Raw genomic sequence first — 27,028 nt, 5'->3', positions numbered from 1 at the left:
GGGGTCTGCCAGGCGGTGGCCCGCGCAGGATCGAGCTTCCTTCCCGGGCGCCCTCCCTGTCCCCGACGTTCCCAGGCGCGGTCAGCGGGGCGGGCTGGGGGCCCTACTGCGCGGAGGGCGCGGGGTCGCCACGCTCACGGTCCCCGAAGGCGTTCTCAGAAACGGGGCGCGGCGGCCCGGACGGCCCTGGACGGTCACCCGCCAGCTTTCCGGACGACCACGGTGGCGCCCTCCTGGCTGGGCCGCGCCTGGCCCCGGGTGCCCCAGACGTCTTAACTCCGGTTTCCCATCCCCAGACTGAGCTACGGCAGTCAGTCCCCGTCCCTCTGCAACCGAGGTGGCCTCTGGCGCCGGGTCCAGGAAGGGTGGACATCGCACCAGAAGGTGTGAAGGGCAGGGGTTTATTTAGAAGGTGGTCAACCCCGCGCGGGATGGGTGTGGAGGCAGATGGAGCTCTAGGGTCGCAGGTGCTTCCGGGGACTCGGGCCCCAGAAAGGGCTTGACCCCCTTCCTGGACGTTCTGCAGCGCCCGTGGCTTTCAGCATCCTCAGAAATGAGGGTATCCAGGGACTGCGGAGGTTGGGGGCGGCGGGGTCTGAAGCTGCCGGCTGGTAGCGAAGCGCGAGGAGTGCCGTGGGGTTGCAGGAGGCTGGGACACAAGAGTGAGGCCCAGCAGCCACCAGCGCTTCCGTCTCCGGAGGGCTCCCCAGAACCATCGCATTTGCCTGTTTCCAATTTATTGTACTTAAAGTCTTCCCAGAATCATTGTTATAGGAGCAGATACATCTGCATCTGTAAATACTCTTTTATCTATTTTTTTCTCTATACAAAAGATCTCATAGATTATTTGCTGTTCTTCACTTTGCCTTATTCCCTCAATGTGTGTTAGAAATTGTTATGAATTGGGCGGCGCCTGTGGCTCAGTCGGTAAGGCGCCGGCCCCATATACCGAGGGTGGAGGGTTCAAACCCCGCCCCGGCCAAACTGCAACCAAAAAATAGCTGGGCGTTGTGGCGGGCGCCTGTAGTCCCACCTACTCGGGAGGCTGAGGCAAGAGAATCGCTTAAGCCCAGGAGTTGGAGGTTGCTGTGAGCTGTGTGTGGCCACGGCACTCTACTGAGGGCCATAAAGTGAGACTCTGTCTCTACAGAAAAAAAGAAAAAGAAATTGTTATGAATCACCATACTGTTTTGTTCCTTTTCATGTCTGTATAGTATCCCACAAGATGGATGTACTGTCACTCATTTAATGGTTCCCTGTTAATGGACATTTAAGTCTTCTCCAATCTCAGCTAGTCAGATGCATTAAAACAAATTTGCCTGAGTGGGATTCTTTTTTTTTTTTTTTTAAACTTTTTTTTTTTTTTATTGTTGGGGATTCATTGAGGGTACAATAAGCCACGTCTGAGTGGGATTCTTGAGTCAAAAGTTCTGGACATCTGCAAATTTGAGACCTGTTTTCACATTGCCCTCTGTAGGAGTTATCTCAATTTATACTTTAACCAGCAATGTAAAGAAAATATTTGTAGGTCAGCCATGCTATCTCATAACTGTAATCCCAACCCTTTGGGAGGCCAAGGCAAGAGGATCTGGAGTTTGGCGGGGAGTTTGAGACCAACTTGGACAACACTGTGGGATACTATCTCCAAAAATTTTTTTTTAAAATTTAGCTGGGCATGGGCAGTACCTGTGGCTCAGAAGAGTAGGGCGCCAGCCCCATATGCCAGAGGTGGCAGATTCAAACCCAGCCCCGGCCAAAAACTGCAAAAAAAAAAAAAAAGAAAATTTAACTGGGCATTATAGCACACACCTGTAGTCCCAGCTAATCAGGAGTCTGAGGCAGGAAAATCAGTTGAGCCCAGGAGTTCAAGATTACATACAGTGAACTATGATCATACCATTGCACTCCAGCCTGGGTGATTGTGTGGAACCCTGTCTCTAGAAAAAGAAAAAAAGAATATTTATAACACTATTATGAACACTCTGTAGATAAATTTGTATGTCTAAGAAATATTCCACCACTTGGCTAGGGCATTTCATACTAGCTTAACTGTCACTAGGGGTGTGGTAGTTGTTGCCAATCTTTTAATGACAGAAAATCCTCAGGGCTGGGCAAGGTGGCTTGCGCCTGTAATTCTACCACTCTGGGAGGCCAGGGCGGGTGGATTACTTGAGCTCATGAGTTCAAGACCAGCCTGAGCTAGAGCCGGACCCTATCTCTAAAATGGTGGGGTGGCCGTGCCTATGGCTAAAGGGGTAGGGCGCTGGCCCCATATGCCAGAGGTGATGAGTTCAAACCCAGCCCTGGCCAAAAACTGCAAAATAAATAAATAAATAATAAAAATGGTGGGGTGTTGTGGTGAGCACCTTGGGAGGCTGAGGCAAGAGAATCAATGCCTTGATTCTCAGGCTGAGCCCTAGTTTGAGGTTGCTGTGAGTTAAGACACCACAGCACTCTACCAAAGGTGACAAAGTGAGACTCCATCTCAAAAAAAAAAAAGAGAAGGAAAATCGTCAGAAGGCCAGCACTCTGGGAGGCCAAGGCGAGTGGATAGCCTGCACAAGAGTGAGACCCGTCTCCCAAAAAACAAAGTAGCCAGGTGAAGTGGTGGGTGCCTATGCTCCCAGCTACTCAGGAGGCTGCAGCAAAAGAATCACTTGTGCCTAGGACTTTGAAGTTGCTGTGAGCTATGGCACTCAACCCCAGGGCTCGCAGCAACCTCAAACTTCGGGACTCAAGGAATCTTCTTGCTTTAGCCTCCCAAGTAGCTAGGACTACAGGTGCCCACCACAACACTTGGCTAGTTTTCTATTTTTAGTAGAGACAGGGTCTCGGTCTGGCTCAGGTTGGTCTCAAACTCCTGAGCTCAAGTGATCCACCTGCCTCGGCCTCCCAGAGTGCTGAGATTATAGCCATGAGCCACTGGACCCTCCGGTGAACTCCTTTCGGACCCTCCGGTGAACTCCTTTCTTTTTTGTGAACTCCATTTTTTTTGGCTGGGGCCGGGTTTGAACCCACCACCTCCAGTATATGGGGCCAGCGCCCTACTCCTTGAGCCACAGGCACCACCCCTTCTGGTGAACTCTTTTTTTTTTTTTTTTTTTCCTTCTGGTGAACTCTTACCAGTGGCTGTCCTAACTTCCTGCTTCCTCTCTCCATGAGGACTGAGATTAGGACTGGTTACCCCACAGCCTGGGAATAGGACAGTGCAGGCAGTAAAACCAGCCACTTGATGAGCACTGAAGAGGTCACTGGGGCTAGCCTTGAAAGTAGAGTTACAGAGCCCCTGGGAACATGGTGGTCAGGGGACCTGACACTTGGGCTGGGGACAGGCTGGAATGCAGTAGCTTGGGGAGGCGAGGCAGGGAGTCAAGGACTGTGCAGGGGATGGCTCCCCAACCTCTGCTTTCACGTGAATAAATCACCATAGCGCCAGCTGTGTGCACTCTGGTATCCAGCTTCCCCTCTACACACACACACACACACACACACACACAGAGCTGCCCTCAGCTCAGGTGTTAGCTGTTGTGTGTCAGTCCCTCAACAATACCCGAGGATCCGTTAGTTAAACGGAGGTCTCCCCATCTGGAAATCCACATCAGGCTTCAGGGAAGGGACCCCCGGTCTTGCTCCTGCCCCAGAACTCCAAGGCTCAGAGAGGGCCCTGTTGACCCTCAGACTGGCCTCCAGGGGGCGCCAGTAGCAACCCCAATGTTAGACATATAAGCTGTAATCACTCTTTTTTTTTTTTTTTTCCCAGTTTCTGGCCAGGGCTGGGTTTGAACCCGCAACCTCCGACATATGGGGCCGGCACCCTACTCCTTTGAGCTACAGGCGCCGCCCTAATCGCTCACTTTCTCACCTAAACAAGGACCATCCTACACACCCCTGCTTGGAGACCCTAGGGTGAGGGGTGTGGGGCACTGGGGAAACTGGGAGAGAGTAAAGTGAGGAGGGCAGGGACAAGCTTGCTGAATGGTGGAGATGCCTAGGGATCAGCCCCTCACAGGCAGTGGGCTGACCTTCCCCATACTCACTGTTTCTCCAAACTCAGCAATTCCCTCCCTGCCTTTGGAGTATCTGCAGGGCCAGGGGTGGGGTGGAGAGTGGGTGCTCCCAGCCATCCCAGGTTGCCTCACCACAACCCAGCCATTTGCACCATTTGGTATAGTCAAGGCTGCTAGAATGCTATTGCCTTCCCAGCCTTCCATAAAGATCTTGCAATTTCTGCCCCACCATAGGGAAGAAGGAACCTCGAGTGAGCTGGGTCCCCAGAGCCAAGGGTGCCACAGTGAACTTGCCCTGTATCAGGGCTGCCCTTGCCCTGTGTTGGGGTGTTTCCCCAGGTTGTTGGCCTCCTCACAACCCCCGCACTGACCTGTCTCCCCATTTCATCTCTGGTTCTCCAAACTTAGCAGCCCCCATCCCACTTCCCACTGACTGCCCCTTATGTCCCATGCCTGGCTCTGCACCTGTCATAGAGTCCTAGCAGCAGTCTAGGGGGAGGGCACTGCAGTCACTTGCTGTGTCCTGGGGAAGCTGGGGCAGAGGGGTTCATTGACTGCCATGGTCACAGAACAGGACTTGAACTCCACTGGAGACCCTGTGGCTTTGGCTGAGCCTGGCAGGCCTGAACCCTCCCACTCCCACACCTCTCTGCCTCAGCCCAGCCCAGTGGAGCCAGTCTGCCAGGATTCAAGTCCCTGCTCTGCCACTTACCAATTTGTTCCTAACCTCTCTGAACCTCAGTTTCCCTATTTATAAATTTGAGATAGAGAAAATCTTCCTCCTTGAGGTGTTGCAATGGTTAAAGAAAGAAATGAAATGAAATGCATGTAAGAGCTTGGCAGCTGTGGCTCAAGCTGCTAAGGCACCAGCCACATACACCTGAGCTGGCAGGTTCGAATCCAGCCAGGACTCACCAAACAACAATGATGGCTGCAACCAAAAGATAGCCTGGCATCGTGGTGGGGACCTGTAGTCCCAGCTACTTGAGAGGCAGAGGAATCGTTTGAGCCCAGGATTTGGAGGTTGCTGTGAGCTGTGACGCCACGCACTCTATAGTGAGATTCTGTCTCAAAAAATTAAAAAAAAACAAACAAACTCTATTATTATGCCTGTGAGCAGAGTGTCTGGTGAGAGCTAGGAGGCCTGAGAAACTGAATTCCCCAAAGGGGTGATGGCATCTGTGGGGCACCTGCGTGTGATTCGGGTTTTCTTTCTTGGAGAGATTTCTTCCGAGTAGCTCACCTTCCCCCAGAAGCTGCCCACATATGGTTGGGAGACTTAGGAAAGAGAAAAATGGAAAAAGAACCCCAACTGGACTTGGGGCAACTCGGCATCCCTGGACACCCAGACGTAGCTGGAGGCGTCCGTGTCCGGAGGGACCCCCGCTGCCCCACACCCCACACACATCCAGCGACTAGGAGCGGACAGCCAAGGCCCGGCCTGACCTCTGACCGCCCCCCACCCTCGGAGCCCGGCGGGGCGGTACTGGACGCCGCGGGCTCCCGGCCGCAGTGTCTCCGCAGCGCCGGCCCCGCCCCCGCCCGCTCCTCCCCGTCCCCCCCCCGCCCCGCGGCCGCGGCCCCGAGCGCCTTCCCAGCCCAGGCCTGCGCCGAGCCAGGTGAGAGACCGCCCGGGGACCCTGGCCCTCGGGACCTCGGTCCCCACCCAGCCTCCCGGGGGGTCTCGGACCCGGGGTCGGCGCGTTGGGGGCTGGGGCTGGGCAGTCGGACCAGAGAGACAGGCCAGGGGCTGCAGCGAACTCGTCCTTCTCCCCTGGCCGCAGGGACCCCACTGTGTGACAGTCCCCTTCCTGGGCTGCAGAGTCTGGCAGGGGACCGGGACGGAGCCGGCAAGGCTGATGGCAACTGCACGTGCAAAGGCAGTGAGAGTGGACCAGAGGTTTGCGTCTGAGCCCTGAGGGGATGGGAGGGAGCCAAGCCCCCAAACCTAGATGCAGGCTGAGGAGCGGACACTGAGGCCAAGCTGGGCAGGACCCCTCTATGGGGCGAAGAGGGGAGGTAGAGGACACGTTAGCGGGGACTCTGGTGCCCTGGGGGAGAGGGCAGGGGCTCCTGTGTGAGGTGCAGGGAATTTATTACCTGCTTCACAGGTTGCTGGGGTACCTGGGAAGGGACACAGGCTCTTGGTGAGCAGTTAGCACTGCTCACTGCTAGAACTTTTCAGCAGAGGGCAGCTTGCAGAAAGCAGACTACGCTCTGCACAAACTTGGGGGCCCCTCACCCACTGCCTGAGCAGGGTGACCTAGCCTGCAGTGGGGGGAGGCAATAAAGCCCAACCCAGTCTCCTTCTACACCTGAGGCCCTGGAGGGTTGAGACACCCTTGTGAACCAGGGAAGGAAGGGAACAGCTGGGACAGGCCTCTAGTGGAAAGACCAGGTCTTACCTCTTCTTCAGTCTGTGGCCCAGCAGGTGAGGCCTTGAGGCCATGCAGGAAGGAAAGGACAGGGCTGAGACAGAGGTGAAGCTGGACCCATGGAGGGGCCCCAAGGAAGGGGCAGGTGGGGTAGCCCAGGTGGCTTTGGGAGCCACCCTCTCCTGGCCTGTACTGGGTGACTCTAGGGCCATAAGGTCTGTAAGGTTGGAGCCAGGCAGAAAAAGGTCTTCCCCAGCCTGTCTTCCTCCCTTTCCCATCTCCTTACCCTCAGGCACCCGCCCACAAGCTGGCCAGGAATCTGAGCCAGACCCAGTGGGTTAGCCCCACCTCTAGTTAGACTTGAGGAAAGAACAGTGTAGAGGTCAGTTGACAATAGGGTGGTCACGCCTTTGTCCTGGCCCTTCCAAAGTCCACCTATCAGCTGCATCTTCCAGAAGGCCCATGCTGTGGCCTTGAGGGCACCTTGGCATGGCAGCACGGATTTCTCTTAGAATTAACTAAAGCGGGGAGGGGGGAGGCCATACACATACCCCCACCTGCTGCCTGACCTTGACAAGACCTACCCTTTTCCTCCCCACCCCATCCTCTTTCTCCATCTGCTGCTGGGTGTGAACTCAGTACCACAGGCCTGGTGGGCATTAGTGATGGACCTCAGTGAGGGTGGAGGAGCTTATGGCTTCTGGGCATGGGTGGTGGCAGGACTATGTGCCTGGCTTCCCCTCTCCCCTAACCCTGTCAGGCCTGGGCTGGCAGCCCATTTTTGTTCACCAGAGAGCTGGGTTTCCCTGGGGACCAGAGACTTGCCCCGCCCCATACCCACCCCCAATGCTCCTGACCATAGCTCCTGCTGGGAGGAGGGGTGGAGTCTGGGCCGCCTCCTGGACCCCTGCCCTCTTTGCCTGGCCTTCCAAGGCCAGGCAGTCTCAGGCTGGAAACAAGGAGAAGCGATGGCCCTTAGAGGAGGTGGGTATTAGAGGGCTAACCATGGCGGGGCTGGGGCTAGGAGGAAGCCAGTATCACTGCCCCCCCATTGTAGAAAGGAGAAACCCAAGGTCCAGGAGGTCCTTGGCTTGCCCCAGATGACTCAAGTTTTGACCCCAGGCATTGTGGCCTCCCAGGAAAACCTACCAGGCTGTGGGATTTCTAGAGGGGAAGTCAGGGGTGGAGAGCCTGCTGGGAAAGCAGAAATCTGGGAGGACTTCTTGGACAAAGCAGTTGTGGGACTGGACTATGGGTGGCTGAGGTTGGGGCTCCCCTGGTGTGCAGGGACAGCCCAGGCAAATGCAAGAGGGGGGACTAAGGGTGCTGGGTTGGACAGCCCTAAAGGGGAGGTGCATTCCGGGGTCCCATGCCAGTTTCCCTACATTCATGGGCTCCCAGTTCAAATGCAAGACTTTCAGAAGCTTATCTCCGTGTCTCTCCCCATACCCCCATCAAAGCCCTTTCCTGATGCAGGTCCTGGAGGCAGCTCCAGCTGGGATGGCATCTCTAAGGGCCACCTGGGGGTCCAGCCCCATGGGGGGCGCCCTAGGTCTTTGACAGCCCACCATCGGTGCTCCTCTGGCCCATCCAGCCTCAGGCCACTCGCCATGGGTGGCTGCTTCTCCAAGCCCAAGCCAGGTACATCTTCTCTCTTGCCTTCATCCTTCCTTCTCCCTCCTCTCTCTTCTCCTGCTCCTCCTCCCCCTCTGCACTTGCCACCGAAGTAGGTCAGGCTAGGCAGGAGCCGCTCAGAATGTTAATACGCTGCAGGCAGCAGGGAGTGGGGGCCTGCAGCAGCTCTCCCGGCCCCCCTCCACTGGATGCCCATCTTTATCTGGGGCTTTGGGTGCTAATGGTGGGAATAGCAGCTGCACCCTTCTTGGAAAGGGCAGAAGAGGGTTCCTCCTGTTGTGGGGGAGGGGAGGGAACTGTGTCCCTCAAGGCTTGGGAAGTGGGCTTCTGGGGACACTCTCAGTCACTGTGTGACCTAGTACATGCAAATTACTTCACTGACCCTCATGTTGCCTCTCTACAAAATGGGCCTGAGCACTCTGACCTCTGTACTTGCTGTGAGGAGACAGCAGGCAGGTCCCTGGTGGCTTTACCTCTCCCACCCCAGCCCCGTGCCCCATGTGCTCTCAGGCAGCTTCCTGGGCCGTTCTGGGCACACCCCTCCATTTGTACAGGAAATATCCACCCTGCCCAGCCTGAGCAGTTACAGCCAGAAGTGGGGCATCTCGGATGCTGGGGGAGGCCAGGGACTGCTCTCCACTGGAGACTCATGTTTGTGGGGCTCTCCCTCCAGGCCCCACTGTCCCTTTTCCACCTCACAACACCTAGGGAGGGAGTGGCATGCAGCCATGTCACAGATGGAGAAACTGAGGCCCAGAGAGGTGTCTAAAGCCCAGCCAGTGCTGCACCTGCCCCCACCAGCCACCCTTCCCTGGCCAGCTTGCCCCAGCTCCCCTTACCTGATACTGGTCGGCTCCATTACCTTGGAGCTCATGAGCTTTTTCTCCTTTTCCTGGGTCTGACGGAGAACTTAGGGGAGGGAGGAGAGCTGTGCTGCCCCACCAGGCAGAGGGACATGCCTGCCAGTCTCCCTTCCCCAAATCCTGTGCTATGGATACCCAGGCCTGGCTAGATCCCACCATCTTCCTTGCCCCAAAGCATGCCTTAGGCAAATGAGATCCATTGCTCTCCACTTTTAGAGGTGGGCAGAAGGATGCCAGCGGTCCCATACTGGTTGCCTGTGGGACTACTGGGCTAGCAGGAGACCCTGAGAGAAGATGTCACCTGCAGGTTCTTTTAAAGGCCCCCAAAGGGCTAGTCTGCCTGGGACATGCAGTCCCAGGACTTCCAGTGTGGGGGGCTGGCCACTGTCACCACCCCATAGGCAATGCTAAAAGCATGGACTTTTGAGACCAAATCCAGTCTTGTGGCTGTGTGGTGTTGGGCAGGTGATTTCACCTCTCTGAGCTTAGTGTCCGCATGGGGCCTGGCACACAGGAAGCACTTGTGGAACATTATTATCCCTTCTTCTCTGAGCTGGACTCTCTGTGGGTATAGGGTTCCCCTGTGGGCTATAGCCAGAGGCTCAGGTCCAGATACCCACACTAGGCAGGTCAGGGACGAGGCTCAGAGAACTTCAGGGAGTGAGAACATTTGGGCCATGAGTGTTCAGCTGGGGAGACCAGAGCAAGCAGTAGATCTTTGTACAAATTCTTCACTTTCTTGGACTCCTGAGTTCAGGAGATCCTCCTGCATTGGCCACGCAGATTGCTAGGATTACAGGTGTGAGCCATTGTGCTTGGTGTATATTTTTTTTTAGACAGAGTCTTCAAATGTTTCACTTTCTATCCTGTCCACTTGATTCTGTGTCTCAGTGTACATCAGCGTACAGCATATGCTGCCTGAGCTGTCCTCTTGGTTCCATGTTCTTGATGAGAAGATGCCAGGCCAGTCTCTGACTGGCGCAGAATTAGGGAGAAGTGCAGTTCTGTTGACATCTGGTCACCTACCCTGTTTCCCTGAACATAAGACATCCTCCGAAAATAAGACCTACTTACAGGAACAATAAGACGTCCCCTGAAAATAAGACCTAGCATATCTTTGGGAGCACACCTTAAAATAAGACACTGTCTTATTTTCGGGGAAACAGGGTACTTTTTAGTAGGCCAATGTACTACCTGAAGGCTTTCCCTTCTTACCATGGCTGCTAGGAGGCTCAAAGCTAACTGATAAAACACTACTACCAATTCCATTTGCTGAGCTTCTACTCTGGATTACACATACTATCTCCTTCAACATTCACTATCACCAAAGAGGTAGGCACTGTGTTTTGTTTTGTAAGGAAGGCAGCATCTTTTTTTTTTTTTTTTTTTTTTGTAGAGACAGAGTTTCACTTTAGGCCCTCAGTAGAGTGCCATGGCATCACACAGCTCACAGCAACCTCCAACTCCTGGGCTTAAGTGATTCTCTTGCTTCAGCCTCCCAAGTAGCTGGGACTACAGGCGCCGCCACAACACCTGGCTATTTTTTTGTTGCAGTTCAGCCGGGGCCGGGTTTGAACCTGCCACCCTCGGTATATGGGGCCGGCGCTGGATGGGCCAAACTGTAACAAAAATAGCCGGGCGTTGTGGCGGCTGCCTGTGGTCCCAACTACTGGGGAAGCTGAGGCAAGAGAATCACCTAAGCCCAGGAGCTGGAGGTTGCTGTAAGCTGTGATGCCACAGCAGTCTACCAAGGGCGATAAAGCGAGACTCTGTCTCTACAAGAAAAAAAAAAAGGACCAAAGGGTCTTATGGGCAGCTGGGAGTCATATAACTGGGGTTGATTCTATGGGTGAGCAGAGATTACCCCCTCCAACATCCACCTTTCCACTGCTGCTCCTGACTTAGTGCTTCCATTAGACTACATGGGCAAGCATACCTTTGAGCCTTCTGGAAGGAGGCAGAGAATGAAAATAGCCTGGCTTGGCCATAATCTGCACCCCTGCCCCCCACCGGCCTGTTCCTGTGAGCTCCACAGCTCATTGTGGTGTCAGCTGAATCCAAAGTATTTTTCTTTTTAATTCTTCTGAAAACATTCTAACACCATTACATAAAATGTAGAAAATGGAGGGGAAACACCCCACCCATGACCCCCCACCTGACTTGACAGCCTCCACAGCTCTGCACCCCCTCCTGCCAGGCTGAAGTCAAGGAACTGACCTTCTGGCCTTCTTCCCTGCTGAGTCTGGGCTTGAGCTGGGGGCTGGGACATAAGGATGGGGAGGAGAACTGCCCTCTAAGGCTCCAGGGCCTGGCCAGGGTGGGGGATTAGCGCAGCATGAGATGAGGGCATGCTGGACTGGGGCAGCCAGGAGAGGCAGCTCCTGATCTGTGTCTGGGTGGATGAGCAGGGATAGCAGTCCCGTCGAGGGGACTACACAGGCAAAGGCCAAGAGTGTGTGTCATCAAAGCAGCTAGGATGGGGTCTTTGTTTCTGGGCTGTCAGGTCTGAGGCGGAGGGGATGAGAGATGAATCCAGGAGGAAACTGCAGGCTGGTACCCTGGAGATGGAGAGAGGCACCCCTGCTCTGGCATCCGGCTCACTCCGTGCCAGGGGCTTAGCATCCATCACACACGTCCTCCCTGTAGCAGCCGTGCGGGAGGCTGGATTATCGCTGCTAAAAATTCTGTTTATTGTTCCCTTCTAATTAGAAAAATAACCCAGGCACGTCGTAGGGAATTTGGAAAATGTGGAAAAGTATAAAGAAGAAAATGACAATCTCCAGCTACCTCTCCTCTAGACTAGGCCTCCAGTCACACAGAGAAAGTATCTTCTGTGTGGACATCACTGGGGGCATGCACCCCCTCTGTGCTGTGCACGTGTACCCCAGCCCTGTGAGGGTCACTCCCCAGAGCCCCAGAGCCCTGTACTGAAAACCCAGCACTTGGTTAATGATGAACGATTCTCAAACTGGTGAGAATAGCTACTTTAGAAGTTAAAGTTGTGGGCAGCACCTGTGGCTCAGTGGGTAGGACGCTGGCCCTGTATACCGAGGCTGGAACTTGGCCCCAGCTAAACTGCAACAAAAAATAGCCGGGTGTTGTGGTGGGTGCCTATAGTCCCAGCTACTCGGGAGGCTGAGGCAAGAGAATCACCTAAGCCCAGGAGTTTGGAGGTTGCTTTGAGCTGTGATGCCACAGAACTCTACCCAGGGCAACATAGTGGGACTCTGTCTCAAAAAGAAGTTAAACTGGCGGCGCCTGTGGCTCAGTGAGTAGGGCGCCGGCCCCATATGCTGAGGGTGGCGGGTTCGGACCCAGCCCCGGCCAAACTGCAACAGAAAAATAGCCGGGCGTTGTGGTGCATGCCTGCAGTCCCAGCTGCTCAGGAGGCTGAGGCAAGAGAATCACGTAAGCCCAAGAGTTAGAGGAATCACGTAAGCCCAAGAGTTAGAGGTTGCTGTGAGCTGTGTGAGGCCACGGCACTCTGCCGAGGGCCATAAAGTGAGACTCTGTCTCTACAAAAAAAAAAAAAAAAGAAGTTAAACTTGTGCTATGTACTTTTTTTTATTTTGAAAAAAAAAAATAGTTAAAACCTATGGGAAAGTTGTAAGAACAGAACAATGAACTCTCAATTTCCTGTCACCCAGATTCACCAGCCAGGAACTGAGCTGTGGCCAGTTTTGGACCTGGGTCTGCACATGAGTCATACAGTATTGTCCATCAGAAGATGTGAGACTTAGGGCCTCAGGATTTTTTCCTCCACATAGATTCCAGGAGAAGGGAGAGTTTCAGAGTCAAAAGAACTCTGACCTGTGCCTCCCTCATTAACTTTTTTTTTTTTTTTTTGAGAAAGAGTCACACTTTGTCATTCTTGGTAGAGTGCTGTGGCGTCACAGCTCACAGCAACCTCAAACCGTTGGGTTCAAGTGATTCTCTTGCCTCAGCCTCTCTAGTAGCTGAGACTACAGGTGCCCACCACAACGCTGGGCTATTTTTGGAAATGGGGCCTTGCTCTGGCTTAGGCAATCCACCCATCTTAGCCTCCCAAGTGCTAGGATTACAGGCGGGAGCCACCGTACCCAGCCCTCATTAACTTTGCAATTGAAAAAAGAACCATACAGGGCTGCACCCGTGGCTCAGTGGGTAGGGCATCAGCCCCATATACCAAGGGTGGCAGGTTCAAACCCAGCCCCGGCCAAACTGCAACAACAACAACAAAAATACCCAGGTGTTGTGGTGGGCGCCTGTAGTCCCAGCTACTCGGGAGGCTGAGGCAAGAGAATTGCTTAAGCCCAGGAGTTGGAGGTTGCTGTGAGCAGTGTGATGCCATGGTACACTACCGAGGGTGATAAAGTGAGACTCTGACTCTACAAAAAAAAAAAAGAAAGAAAGAAAGAAAAAAGAACCAAACAGAATAATTCAAGCAGACCCAGAGCCACTTTTCCTCTGCTTCTTGCTCTCTTTATGGCTCTTTGTTGGTGAGGCAGAGGGAGTTCTGGAGAGGTCACAGGGCAGGTCTGAACCTCCTGGCACCCAGAAGAGCTGGTCTTTGCACCCAGCTTGATGTGGGAGAGGACAGGGCCAAGTTGGGGGCTCACGGTGCTGTCCCCCACAGTGGAGCTCAAGATTGAGGTGGTGTTGCCCGAGAAGGAGCGGGGCAAGGAGGAGCTGTCAGCCAGTGGGAAGGGCAGCCCTCGTGCCTACCAGGGCAATGGCACCGCCCGCCACTTCCACACAGAGGAGCGCCTGCCCACCCCTCACTCCTACCCTGGCCCCCAGGACTGCGTGGAGGCTGCCGTCTGCCATGTCAAGGACCTTGAGAATGGCCAGTGTGTGCTGGGCGTGGGAGGGGGATCAGAGGGCCAAGGTGGGAGGGGAAGGTACAAGCCATGGATGGGGGATCCCGGAAGGGGCCACGACCAGCTCCTCCCTGGTCACACCGTCTTTGCGGCTTCTGCTGGTCTGAGCCTGCTCCCCAGAAGGCTGGACTCTGGGAGGAGGTGCCCGCAGGAGTGTGGCCTGATCTCTGAGTGCAGCTGCTCCCCAGGATGCGGGAAGTGGAGCTGGGCTGGGGGAAGGTGTTGCTGGTGAAGGACAATGGGGAGTTCCATGCCCTGGGCCACAAGTGCCCCCATTATGGAGCACCCCTGGTGAAAGGTGAGATGACCAGGGTTCCCATGGAGGGCGGGGGTGTGGCTCCTCTCTGGGCTTCAGGGTCCTCATCTATTAATGGGGTCTCCTGGGCTGTGGGGGAAGCGCTAGCAGTTGCTGGGACACAGGGATCCTTGGAGAGGAACCCCTGCTGGTGGCCCCAGCCTAGCACCCCCGCCCCCAGGCGTGCTGTCACGTGGTCGGGTACGCTGCCCCTGGCATGGAGCCTGCTTCAACATCAGCACTGGGGACCTGGAGGACTTCCCCGGCCTGGACAGTCTGCCCAAGTTCCAGGTGGGGCCAGGGTGTGGTGGGTGGGAGCCTGGAGATACAGGGTTGGGGGGCTGGTCCTGGGCAATGCAACCCTTGCAGGTGAAGATTGAAAAGGAGAAGGTGTATGTCCGGGCCAGCAAGCAGGTGAGTAGATACCTCTGGGCTCAGGCAGAAAGGATGGATGTGGAGGGCGGCTTGGCCCAGAGAACTTAATGTGTAAAGGCCCTGTGGCGGGAGGGAGCCTGGCACATGTGTCTGGGGAGCAAGTGAGGAGCCATGTGGTGGGGATGAGGTTGGGTTGGACTTGCCCAGTGGAGTGATGGCTCACAGAGGATGGCCATGATCCCAGCTCTCAGCTAGCCTCCACCCTCCTACTATCCCCAGGCCCTGCAGCTACAGCGAAGGACCAAGGTGATGGCCAAGTGTATCTCTCCGAGTGCTGGACACAGCGGCAGCACCAATGTGCTCATTGTGGGTGCAGGTTGGTGGTGGGGTGTGAGGGACAGGGAGGGAAATGGGAGTGGAGGGGAGTGGGCTCTGGCCTATGGCACCCCCACTTCAGGTGCAGCTGGGCTGGTGTGTGCGGAGACACTGCGGCAGGAGGGCTTCTCCGACCGGATCGTCCTGTGCACGCTGGACCGACACCTCCCCTATGACCGGCCCAAGCTTAGCAAGGTGGAATGGGGACCCTTCCCTCTGGGTACCATTTAGGCCTGTGTCCTTCTCCACTTGGGGGAGGCCTGTCCTTGGTGCCCCCAAAAGATCTGGGTTTGTTGAGTTCTGTCCTACAGCCCCTGTGTAACCTGGGGCTCACCCTCCTTGGACCCTGCGTGCTTTACCGTAACATGGAACAGTGGCCACCTGGCCCCGTCTCAAGCTGGCTGTCTCCTGCAGTCACTGGACACACAGCCAGAGCAGCTGGCCCTGAGGCCTAAGGAGTTCTTCCGCACCTATGGCATCGAGGTGCTCACTGAGGCCCAGGTACATGCTCAAGGGTGGGAAACAAGCTCAGGAAAGGGTTAGTGGGAACATGAAGGTCATAAGGCCGTGTAGAGGTGCTCAGAGCCCCAGGGCTGGGATGGGAGAACCTGGTGGGTAAGGAGGGCTTTGAGGGGAAAGTGATGTCCAAAGCTTAAAGAATGAAGCCCAGGCCATGTGCAGTGTGGCTCATTCCTATAATCATAGCACTGTGGGAGGCTGAGGCAGGAGGATCACATGAGGCCAGGAATTTGAGACCAACTTGAGCAAGGAGCAAGATCCTGTCTCTACTAAAAACAGAAAAACTAGCTAGGTGTTGTGGCAGGTGCCTGTAGTTCCAGTTACTGGAGACAGTGAGGCAGGAGGATTGCTTGAGCCCAAGAGTTTGAGGTTGCTGTAAGCTATGATGATGCCACCACTATACTCTAGTTGGGGCGACAGATGGAGACTCTGTCTAAAAAAAACAAAAAAGAGAGATAGCCGGGTGTTGTGGTGGGCGTCTATAGTCCTAGCTACTCAGGAGGCTGAGGCAAGAGAATCGCCTAAGCCCAAGAGCTGGAGGTTGTTGTGAGCTGTGTCAAAGTGACGGCGACAAAGTGAGACTCTGTCCGTTAAAAATAAATAAATAAATAAATAAAAAGAGAGAGAGAGAAGCCCAGGTGGCAGGAACAGCACCTGTGGGACCAGCTCCAAGGGTCTGGCTGGGGTCTCGGAGAACTGCAGACTCCAGGAGTGGGTGGCGAGGCCCAGGTCCACGCCCAAGCCCGCAGTATACCCGGTGGGGAACCCTGCAGGTGGTCACAGTGGACGTGAGAAACAAGAAGGTCGTGTTCAAGGATGGCTTCAAGCTGGAATACAGCAAGCTGCTGCTGGCACCAGGGAGCAGGTGGGAGGGTGTCCCCTCCTGTCCTCTGTTGGACACTGGGCAAGGCAGGGCATGGGCCAGGACTGGAGGGCTGGGACTGCCAGAGGCCTTCACTGACACTGCCGTGTCTCAGCCCTAAAACCCTTAGCTGCAAAGGGAAAGAGGTGGAGAACGTGTTCACCATCCGGACGCCAGAGGATGCCAATCGCGTGGTGAGGCTGGCCCGAGGCCGCAATGTGGTTGTCGTGGGAGCTGGCTTCCTGGGTGAGTGGTAGAGGCCATTGGGGATGGTTAGATCATCATGGCCAGTCCCAGGGCAGTGCTGACCCCAGCCCACCACTCCCTGCCTACCACCCCAGGGATGGAGGTGGCCGCCTATCTGACTGAGAAGGCCCACTCGGTGTCCGTGGTGGAGCTGGAGGAGACGCCCTTCCGGAGGTTCCTGGGGGAGCGTGTGGGTCGCGCCCTGATGAAGGTGAGCTCAGCCCAGCACCCTGCCCCTTGGAGCTCTGGGATGCCCCCTGGCTGGGCTCTCATGACACCCACCGGCCCACCTGCCCTGACAGATATTTGAGAACAACTGGGTAAAGTTCTATATGCAGACAGAGGTGTCGGAGCTGCGGGCCCAGGAGGGAAAGGTGGGCCTTCTCCCCACTCCCTGCCGCTTGCTGTCCCTCTCGCCTGAGCCCGGCAGCTGGCCTCACCTGCATATCCACCTGCTCCCCACAGCTGAAGGAGGTTGTGTTGAAGAGCAGCAAGGTTGTGCGAGCTGACGTCTGTGTGGTGGGCATTGGTGAGTGGGTGGGCAGGGTGGCCTTGAGCTAGTTCACATAAGTGACCTTGAGCTTTTCCCTTCTCCTTCCCAAGTCTTGGTTTCCGCATCTGTAAAATGGGGACCGCAACTGAACCTACTTCACAGGGCTGCTGGGGAAGGTGTGTGCCAGTCTTAGCCCAGGCATGGCATGGAAGATGTGCCCAATGGCTGCTGCCCACTAGGGCTCAACCGCATGCCCTGTCCTGTGCCAGCTTCAGGGCACAGAAGGGCCTCTAGCTGGTTCCTGCTTCAGTTGAGGTGCTAGTTTGAGGGGCACAAAGCTGGCAGGTGGCAACACCGGGTTGAGGAGGCCCCTAGCTGGGGACTTCATGGAGGCCTTCCTGGAGGAGGCAGTTGATACCTCAGGCCTGATGGGAGGCCCAAGTGTCTGTGGGAGTCCAGGCAGATGGGACTGGATGCAGGAAGGCCCCAGGATGGGCAGCCTGTGGCCATCAGTCTGGGCCTGGTACAGCGAGTGAAGGGTGTGGGGCATGGAGAACACCAAGGAGGGAGAAAGGTGAGATCAGGGAGTGGACACAGCGGCCTTTCCTGTCAGGTGCAGTGCCCGCCACAGGCTTCCTGAGGCAGAGTGGCATCGGTCTGGATTCCCGCGGCTTCATCCCTGTCAACAAGGTGTGGCTGGGGAGAGAGGGCAGGGTGCTGGGCTGGGGGTGGTGGGAGGTCCAGGTCAGGGCCCCTGTCCCATCCGCAGAGTCCTGGGTTTTCCCTCTACAGATGATGCAGACCAATGTCCCAGGTGTGTTTGCAGCAGGGGATGCTGTCACCTTCCCCCTTGCCTGGAGGAACAATCGGAAAGTGAACATCCCCCACTGGCAGATGGCTCATGCCCAGGGTAAGGGCAAACCCAAGGCAAGCTGGAGGTGGGCAGGATGCTAATCCAGGGTCTCAGCCTGTCCCAGGCCCAAGCCTCACTTGCTGGCCTTGGTCTTGGATGCTGTGTTAGGCATTTTAGGACCTGTGGTGGCCTATGTGGCCAGCCTCATCCAGGTGACCAAGCCATGCATAGTCAGCTCTGTGGCCCATCTACAGAGACCGTCCTTCAGTGCTCTCTGGACACTGCTTTTGGCCAGCCAGAGACTCCCAAACCCAGTTGTCCTTCCTCTAATCTCTCCTTTGCTTTCATCCTTGAGGACCCGTGCTCGGTGAATTTCTGACCAAACTGTGCAGTCACCCTGGGGAGGGAGAAGGATTTAGTAGGTCAACTTCCCACCCAGTGCTGTCTCCCTTGGGCTACTTGACTATTTCTGTGCACTCAGTGTCTCATGCAGATCCCTGGAGGCAGGAAACTAGGCCTAGAGACCTGGGCTCAGCATAGACATTGTGCTGTCTGATGAATAGTTTTCTCCCTCCTCACAATTTGGTGGCCACCAAGTCCCCCAAGCCTCACCCACTTTGCACACCTGGTCTGCCAGCAAGTTAGCTACCTCACTGCCTTATAGAGAGCGGATCACCAGACTTCCAGCCTGGGACAAGGGACTTCTCCTCTGCACCCACCTCCCCTTCCCTCTGTCTTCATATTATCTGAGGGTCTGCTGCTTGCAACCCCACTCCTGGTACCAATTTCTGTTCAAGTTCAAGGACTAAAGTACTAGGTTGTAAGGAAACAAAGGCTCATTAGCAAAGTTTAATTAGGATTTAATGGAAAGAGTTTAGGGGACTCTGATGTACATACCTGTACAAATAGTGTGGTCTAGTGGCGGCTCATAGGAACTGACAAGTCACCTTCACTATTTTCTGTGGGGCCCTGCGTGTGGCTGCCATCTGTGCTTCCCTGGGCTTTTATGCCCCATTCTCCACTCTCTTCAAACGTGATGTGTCTGGTTAGCTGTGTGTGTGCATGACTGAATTCACCAGTTAGCGTCCCAGCTCTAAGAAGCAGACCTTCCAAAACAGGACACTTCATTCAAATTCTCCAGAGAAACAATATAAGTGGCTGGCTTGGAGCCAGGTCTTCCCCTCTGCACCAATCAGCTGCACCCGCAGGCAGGCTGGGCTGAGGTCTGAGCAATGATGCCTTTTGACCTCTGGGCAGGCTAGAAGTAGCCACTTTTGTCAGGGATCCCCAGAGCGCCAGGAGCAGGCAGTGTTGGGTGGGTGGTAAGGGCGAGAGTCAGGGCTGTTACTACCCTGGGTCCTGTAGGGCGTGTGGCGGCCCAGAACATGCTGGCACAGGAGGCAGAGATCAGCACCGTGCCCTATCTTTGGACAGCCATGTTCGGCAAGAGCCTGCGCTATGCAGGTAACACCAGGAGCCCTGGGAAGGGGGGAGGTCAAGAGCTTGGGGGCCCGGGCTATGAAGATCCTGGGGTGGGACGACAACCTCACCCTAAGAACTCCCTGGGTGAGGCTAGGAAACTACCCGAAGGCACTTAAACAGTTGAGGGTGGGGATGTCTAGGGTGGGGGTGTCCAGGGCAGAGTTGGGAGGACACAGGGCGCAGACCTACCCCAGCTCATGTGGGTGCCACTGGCCTGCCCGGCTCACAGGCTACGGAGAAGGCTTCGATGATGTCATCATCCAGGGGGATCTGGAGGAGCTGAAGTTTGTGGCTTTTTACACCAAGTGAGAGCAGCAGGGTAACAGCGGGGGTGCGAAGCAGCGGGAGTTCGGTGGGGAAGGAGGACTCTTTCCAACTGGAGCCCAGCCCTGAGCCCTGCAGAGGAGGAAGCCTGGAGTTTCCCTAGGCAGGCCTGAAGCTTGTGTTGGTGTTTCAACAGTAAACTGTGAATTGGGGAGGACCTGGGCTCTGGGACATTCCTGTTGCTGTGGGCAGGATCCCTCCCTGCACCCCAGGTGGACAGGAGTGTGTCAGGGTCTTCAAGAAGGGGGCTGCTGACAAGCAGTCCTCAAGTTCCACCACACTCTCCCTGCAGAGGTGATGAGGTGATCGCAGTGGCCAGTATGAATTATGATCCAATCGTTTCCAAGGTGGCTGAGGTGCTGGCCTCAGGCCGTGCCATCCGGAAGCGGGAGGTGGAGTGAGTGTGGGCATGGGAGGGAAGGCGGGGGGTGGGAGGCGGGTTGCTCCTTGGAGTACTGGCTCAAGCTGTCTATGGCAGACAGCTGCCCCCACAGTCCTCCAGAACCCTTCCCTTACTCTTTGTATCCATCAGTCTAGAGTTCCCAAGGCTATAGGGAAGTTTGGGGCAAGGACTGCAGTTTGGGAGCAGGTTGGTTATATGTGCTCAGATTAGACAGAAGGGAAAGGGGTGTGTGTGCCAGAGCAGGGCCAGTGTTGGGGGGAGGGATCAAGGCCTACTTCTTGAGCAATTACCAGGTCTGGGACACTGAACTGGATGTGGTTGAGCTAAGCCTGGCACAATCTAGGTGAGGAAGCTTAGCTAGTGATGTCCCTGGAAATGCTCTGCACAGAGATGTGGGATGGTTATGGGGGCACTGGACATCACCTGTCACACTCATCCTGATATGGTCTCAGTGAGAGTCACCCTGTGGGAGAGAATCTTCAGGGACTGGGAGGCCACTGGGGGACTGGAGGTCATGAGATGGGGTAGGCCTCAGGCTGGAAACAATGGAGGACGAAGAGGGGACACGATAAATGACATACTCTTTTCCTGGCCTTCTGTTTCTTTCTCTTGCCTTCGCAAAGGCTGTTTGTGCTGCACAGCAAGTACGTGTAACCTCTGTCCTTCCTGTTGACTGTTCTGAGCCTTTCCCACCTCAGCCCAGAACCTCCACCCAATAGTCTACTTCCATCTGCCTAAGTACAAATCCCTGCTGGGCACCACAGCCTGGCATAGAGCAGGCCACTGCTGTTCTCAAGAGCCAGCTGCTCATGGTGCCCACAGTGGGGAACCTGCTGTCTTCTGCCCTGACCCTTCCTCCCCTTATTTCCACAGGACTGGAGACATATCTTGGCTCACAGGGAAAGGATCCTAAGCTTGAATGCAGTGGACTTGGGCAGGCATCGTAGGGTCCCAGGTACAGAGGCCAAGCCCTGGGGGCAGATGCCAATCTCCAATTTTCCAGGATTCCCCAGGGCAGAACCTGAACCTTCCCAGTGCTTGCCTTTTGTGGCCTGGCTCCCCTTTATGGAGGCCTTTGCTGCCTCTAGAAGATGCTCACCCCCCAAAGCCACTGCTGTCACTGATAGCTGGTACTGGAGGCAGGACAGACCCTGCCTTACTATTCCCTTGCAGGACCTTGCAAAAGACCTTATCTTAAAATTAAAATGCACACCATTTGCAGATCTGTTAATGACTCTCAGTGTAATTGGGCCGAGGTTTGTGAAGCAGAGAGCAGACCACTGGGGGAAACAGGCACAGTCGCAGAGCGCTAAGCACCACACCAAGGAAATCTGGCCCACTAGGGTCCAATTCCAGCAGATGCCTTTGGATCTGAATTTTCTTTTTAGTTGTTATATTTTATTAAATCATAACTTTGTACATTGATGCATTTATGGGGGTTCACGGATCTGAGTTTTTAAGGAAAGGCATTCCAGGTAGAAGGGCCAGCACATGCTAAAGGAAGTGCGTCTTCGAGGACGGAGGCAGCTCATCCCTGACACTTTGGGGGTTATTTGCCCACTGGGGCTGTACGAGCTGGGTCCTGGGACAGACCTCATGCTTCTCACGGCAGCCCGGAGCTTTCTGAATCTCCATTTTGCATGTGAAGCACCTGAGGCTCTGCTATTATTAACCAGGAGCGAGAACTCAAGAGGCTGTGCGCTAGGCTGCCTCCCAGCCAATTAAGAAGGCCGAGAGGCGAGGGGAGACGCTGGGGGGCCAGGCCTCGGGTTGTAAACAGAAAAGGGATAGTTGAGCGGCCTGTTGAGACCGCTGCAAGCCCGGAACCCTCCACCTGGAGTCCCGGGAGCCGCGGACAATGCAAGACGGAGCCACGCACAGACACAGGGCATGCCGGGAACACACACAGCCCAGCGCGGGGGGTGGGGTGGGGTCTCCGGGTGGCCTGGGCAGGGCAGGCGCCAAGGAAGAGGAGTGCTGACGGTGTTGGGAACGGGTCGGGGAAACCAGGCTCCGGTACGTCGCCCAAAATGCCTCCCAGAAAGCTACACGCTCGCCGCAAGGTCGGAAGCGGGGGCCCGTGCTCCGCCGCAGCGTCATGACGTCAGAACGTCAGGTTCACCCGGAAGTGCGGGCGGGCAGGAGCGCGGCGCCGGCCGGAAGTGCCGAGCTCCTGGCGCGGGGCTCGCCGGGAAATGTGGTTCCTCCGGGCGGCCCGGGGCGGTGCCCGCAAGTTCTGCGGCTCTGGCGGACCGTCCGGCGTGGACCCGGGATGGCTGGACCCAGCGGCTCTGGGGGCCCGATCGGGGCGGGAACCCTGGCAGGTGGCGCGCGGTCCAAGGTAGCCCCCAGCGTGGACTTTGACCACAGCTGCTCGGACAGCGTCGAGTACCTGACGCTCAACTTCGGGCCCTTCGAAACAGTGCATCGGTGGCGGCGCCTGCCGCCCTGCGACGAATTCGTGGGTGCCCGGTACGGTGGGGCTTCCAGGCGACCTGAGTGGGGGGGCAGGGGCAAGGCCGGGGTATGGTGTCCTGGAGAGGGACCTGGTCATGGAGGGCGACGATTGGTGTCGGGATGGTGTCCCTCTCGGAACTCCTTCAGCCGCACGACCTGGGCTAGTGGACCAGAGCTAAGATGTGCATGTGGGTATTGGGCTAGGGTCCCGAGTGTTCTGTGGTTGGGTGAGGGAGTCCAGAGTAGGAGGAGGCGTGCTTGGATGGTCCTTTGGGATGCTGGTGAAATTTAGGGGTTTCCATACGTCTTAGCAGTTGAGAGGTGTCTAAATCCTGCAGCGGCTCTCCTGATGAGTCCTGTGCGTTAGGCGCTCCCCAGGAAAGTCCTGTCCTCACAGCCCCCCACCCCTTCTTTTTTTCCAGGCGCAGCAAGCACACAGTGGTGGCCTATAAAGATGCCATCTATGTATTTGGTGGAGACAATGGGTGAGTGAGCGTCAGGGAGTTCGGACCAGGTAGGGTGAAGCATTGTGGTCAAGGACCCGTTAGCTAATGCCTCTAAGCCTCAGTTTCCCTGCAATGAGATCCTGCATAAAAGGTCTCACTCAGCACAGCGTCCAGTGGGTAGCGCGTGCTCTGTATGTGGAAGTGTCCCTCTTGATCTGAGTGAGTAGACGCAGCCTTGAAAGAAACACATCCACTCTTGCTGCCAGCACTACCAGGCACTTTTCTGTCCCTGCACTTCTCCCTGGGCCTCATCCACATGCTCACTTTGCAGCTGAAAGGTATGGAGGACACAGTTTTATTTATTTCATTTTTTTTTTTAAACCTGTGAGGGTTTGCTCCTGTTTGTATAACCTCCTGGCAAACAGCTTCCTAACAATTAACCGATGTTCTGTTGGTGGGCATGCCTCCATTCACGTGAACTCTCCTCGTTTAAGTTGTGGCTGGTTTTCCTGTGTTGCAAGTGGGTTGTCTGCACATGACCAACTGTGTCCAACAGTCTCTTTCCTTAAGAGCAGCCAGAGGGATTCATGTTCAAGTGCAAGACACAGATCCCAGGCTTATCTCCCTGTGCCATCTCCCCACCTCTGTGGGGAAAAGCCCAAGTCCTCATGACACTCCATGAGGTACTGCTTCTCTGCTCCACGCCCCTCGCTGCACTCGGGCCACACTGGCTGCCTGTTACCTTGGATTGTACCAAGTGTCCTCTTGCTCAGGCCCTTGTATCAGTTGTTCCTTCCTCCCCTACTTCCTACTCTTCCTCTGATGCTTCTTATGAGTCAGGCCTTCCCTGACTACCTGGACAGTCTGGAGACTGACCCCCCTCCCCCACTTGTTCCATCTGCATTTGCCCTGAAGCACACTTATGTTGGCTGTGATCCATCTCCTCCCCAAAGGCAAGGCCTGTGCTCCTTTCACCACTGTATCTTAGCACCAAGACAGCTCAATATATGCTTGTTGAATGAAGGGATGAAATAAGGAAGCAGCATCTATCAGAAATGTTTACTGGAACCATAATGAGAATCCCCCAAACCAAAAAATGCCTTGGTGTCTGGTACTGGGCTGTGGGTGGGAAATGGGGGACCTCTGTCCTCAGGTGTGTCCTGTAGCAGGTGAAGTTTGTGTGACAACTCTATGGCAATAAGCAGAAACATTTTTGCTACATTGTGACACTAAGAAACAGGATACAAATTTGTTTCACTCTAGTTAACAACTTCCTAAAGGCTGAGTACAAAGAAAGATGGCCTTCTCTGGCATGTGGGTGTGGTGAGGGAGGAACTACATCACACAATCAGCTTCCTGAGCTCCTAGCTTCAGCCTTTGGTCTTCCAGGATCCTCTCTGATTGCCCTGCTTTGCTCACAGGAACAAGGACATTCTTGTGAGGTGGTACAATGGCCAGTGGATTTGTTTTCCATTTTATTGTATCTTTAACACAGTTGTTACATTGTTTTGTTTTATTTTATTTTGTTTTTTTGAGACAGAGCCTCAAGCTGTCGCCCTGGGTAGGGTGCTGTCGCATCACAGCTCACGGCAACCTCAAACTCCTGGGCTCAAGCGATTCTCTTGCCTCACCCTCCCAAGTAGCTGGGACTACAGGAACCCACCGCAATGCTGGGCCATGTTTTGGTTGTAGCTGTCGTTGTTTGGCAGGCCTGGGCTGGATTCAAACCTACCAGCTCTGGTGTATGTGACTGGTGCCTTAACCACTTGAGCTACAGGCGCCGAGCCATATTGTTTTATTTTTGTTGTTTGCTTTGTTGAGATAGAGTCTTACTCTGTCACCCAGGCTCGTGTACCATGGCATTAGCCTAGCTCACAGCAGCATCACACTATTGGGCTCAAGTGATTCCTGCCTGCTTCAGCCTCTGAAGTAGCTGGGACTATAGGTTTCCACTAGGATGCCCAATTAATTTTCTGTTTTCAGTACAGGTGGGTCTTGCTCTTGCTCAGGATGGTCTCAAACTCCTGGCTTCAAGTGATCCTCCTTCCCAGCTGCCCAGAGTGCTAGGATTATAGGCCTGAGCCACCGATTAGTTTTATAATAAAGAAGTGACAGGAAGGTCAGAGATAAGCAAAGGGCCTCCCCTGAGGCATGGGCAAGTGTCTGCATTGGGGGTGGGGTGCAACCTTGAAGAGCGGCCCTGAGATGTACAAATAGGAGTTTTGGAGGCTGGGGTGAAGTGTGAGCAGCGACGCTGGCCTTCGGGCCATTTTATGCCCTCAGTCAGCTGCTGGGTGAGCTGCTGGTAGCTGGGATCACTCTTTGGTCCTGACTCCAAGCAGGGTGGTGGCTGCCTATATGGCAGTGCTGGTGGCTGCAGTAGCTGTGGAGCCTCTTTTGTTGTCACCACTCTGGTCCCTTAGGCATCAGCTGGTTGCCGAACTGATTGATGGTTGTCAGTGACTCAGCCAAACAGCCCCCACCCACCAGCTGCATGCAGTGCCCCTCTTCAGGGCCCTGGTGGGGCATTGTCCTACATGGCAGACCTGACTGACATCTCCTCTTCCCGCTACCTTTCAGGAAGACGATGCTTAATGACCTCCTGCGGTTTGACGTGAAGGACTGCTCCTGGTGCAGGTGGGTGGCCTCCATGTTCCAGGGCCCTGTTCTTCCTCCTACAACACAGCAGAGTCACCATCAGGCAAAGCTAGAGAAGCTTCCAGGAGGAGATAACATTGAGCACCTGTGGCTCAGTGGGTAGGGTGCTGGCCCCATGTACCGAGGGTAGTGGGTTCGAACTTGGCCCCTGGCAAACTGCAACAAAAAATAGCCAGGCATTGTGGTGGGCACCTGTAGTCCCAGCTACTTGAGAGGCTGAGGCGAGAGAATTGTCTAAGCCCCAGAGTTGGAGGTTGGTGGAAGCTGTGATGCCACAGCACTCTACCCAGGGTGACAGCTTGAGACTCTGTCTCAAAAATTAAAAAAAAAAAGGGCAGTGTCTGTGGTTCAAAGGGGTAGGGCGCTGGTCCCATATGCCAGAGGTGATGGGTTCAAACCCAGCCCCGGCCAAAAAAAACAAAACAAAACTCAGAAAAGGAGCAGCCCTGGGTAAGCAGTGTGAATGGGTTTGTACTTCAGTGAGTAAGGGTCATGGCTCCTGTGCTGCAGGGCGCTGTGTAGCTGCTGGGAGTGTGTGTGTCAGCAGGCCCAGAGCAGCACACGTGCCCCGCATGGCTGACTGACCCCCACAGCCGGGTCTGTGGCTTGTTAGGAACCCGGCTGCACAGCCGGAGGTGAGCGAGGCTTCATCTGTGTTTGCAGCTGCTCCCCGTGGCTTACATCGCTGCCTGGGCTCCATCTCTTGTTAGATCCGTGCACCCCACCCCCACCCTGTCATGGAAAATGGTTTAGTTGAAATCAAATGACATAATATATACCACTGATTTCCATGTTAAGAAATTATACGGAGGCATAAATACGTGTAGGGAAGGTGTGGAGGGAAGACCTCAAGGTGTTGGTGGTGGTTTTCTGGCAATGGGATTGTGTGTGATTTTTAGTGCCTCTTTTGTCTTTTCCTCATTGGTTTTTTTTTTTTTTTTTAAGTTTCTATAATGAGACAGATATCACCTTTGAAATACGATAATAAAAGGAAGCCTGGGCTTGGCAGAGCTGCCATAACCCTGGTAGTCCCTCATTACCCCTGTCCCTGCTCTAGGGCCTTCACCACTGGGACTCCACCAGCTCCCCGCTACCACCACTCGGCTGTTGTCTATGGGAGCAGCATGTTTGTCTTTGGTAAGTGGCCTCTCACCCCAAAGGGATGTGGATGTCCTGCCCTCCCACCAAGCTTGGGGGTCGTGGACACCTGCCATGCTTGGCAGGGGCTCTCTGCCACCCCTCAGCTTTGTCTGTGCTGGGTGGGGGGCCTTTTTCCCTAACTGTTGTGAGCTCATGGGGTTGGGTTTCTGCCAGTGTGACTGGGCCAGAGCAGGAGACAGGGTCCCCAGATATTGGCGTGGAGGCCGGCAGGCAGTCAGGGTTCTGAGGGTCTGTGTGAAGGAATCCTAGTTTATGCATTTTGGGTGGGGCCAGATTCCATCCCACCTCCTGGGATTCGAAGACCTAAATGCTGCCTTCCAGTGTAATACTTTCTTGCTCT

At 55.2% G+C, this 27,028-nt stretch overlaps 1 protein-coding gene across 6 annotated transcripts in view; it reads left to right on the top strand.

The window, feature by feature from the left end:
* Nucleotides 1-5,773: 5,773 nt before the first annotated feature.
* Nucleotides 5,774-27,028, top strand: part of LOC128583279 (leucine-zipper-like transcriptional regulator 1) — a 32,582-nt gene continuing 11,327 nt past the window's right edge. The window contains exons 1-22 of one of the 6 annotated variants that reach the window (XM_053587418.1): nt 7,258-7,366; nt 7,859-8,023; nt 13,496-13,709; nt 13,928-14,037; nt 14,216-14,325; nt 14,404-14,448; nt 14,689-14,785; nt 14,867-14,979; nt 15,199-15,285; nt 16,077-16,168; nt 16,281-16,411; nt 16,507-16,622; nt 16,714-16,785; nt 16,877-16,940; nt 17,518-17,594; nt 17,697-17,814; nt 19,123-19,221; nt 19,469-19,544; nt 19,856-19,960; nt 22,846-22,908; nt 25,450-25,506; nt 26,585-26,664. In XM_053587418.1, the coding sequence (XP_053443393.1) occupies nt 7,351-7,366; nt 7,859-8,023; nt 13,496-13,709; nt 13,928-14,037; nt 14,216-14,325; nt 14,404-14,448; nt 14,689-14,785; nt 14,867-14,979; nt 15,199-15,285; nt 16,077-16,168; nt 16,281-16,411; nt 16,507-16,622; nt 16,714-16,785; nt 16,877-16,940; nt 17,518-17,594; nt 17,697-17,814; nt 19,123-19,221; nt 19,469-19,544; nt 19,856-19,960; nt 22,846-22,908; nt 25,450-25,506; nt 26,585-26,664 (2,107 nt within the window). In that variant the 5' untranslated portion in view covers nt 7,258-7,350. Of the gene's footprint in view, nt 5,908-7,244; nt 7,367-7,842; nt 8,024-13,495; nt 13,710-13,927; nt 14,038-14,215; nt 14,326-14,403; nt 14,449-14,688; nt 14,786-14,866; nt 14,980-15,198; nt 15,286-16,076; nt 16,169-16,280; nt 16,412-16,506; nt 16,623-16,713; nt 16,786-16,876; nt 16,941-17,517; nt 17,595-17,696; nt 17,815-19,122; nt 19,222-19,468; nt 19,545-19,855; nt 19,961-20,839; nt 21,188-22,148; nt 22,439-22,845; nt 22,909-25,449; nt 25,507-26,584; nt 26,665-27,028 lie in introns of those variants that run through there. The other 5 variants (XM_053587417.1, XM_053587416.1, XM_053587414.1 and 2 more) reach the window with 5 other exon arrangements.

This window comes from Nycticebus coucang, chromosome 4 (assembly GCF_027406575.1).
Source record: "Nycticebus coucang isolate mNycCou1 chromosome 4, mNycCou1.pri, whole genome shotgun sequence".
Classification (NCBI taxonomy): domain Eukaryota; kingdom Metazoa; phylum Chordata; class Mammalia; order Primates; family Lorisidae; genus Nycticebus; species Nycticebus coucang.
Note: the sequence above shows the minus strand (reverse complement) of the source record. Positions and strands in the feature narration are given on the sequence as shown.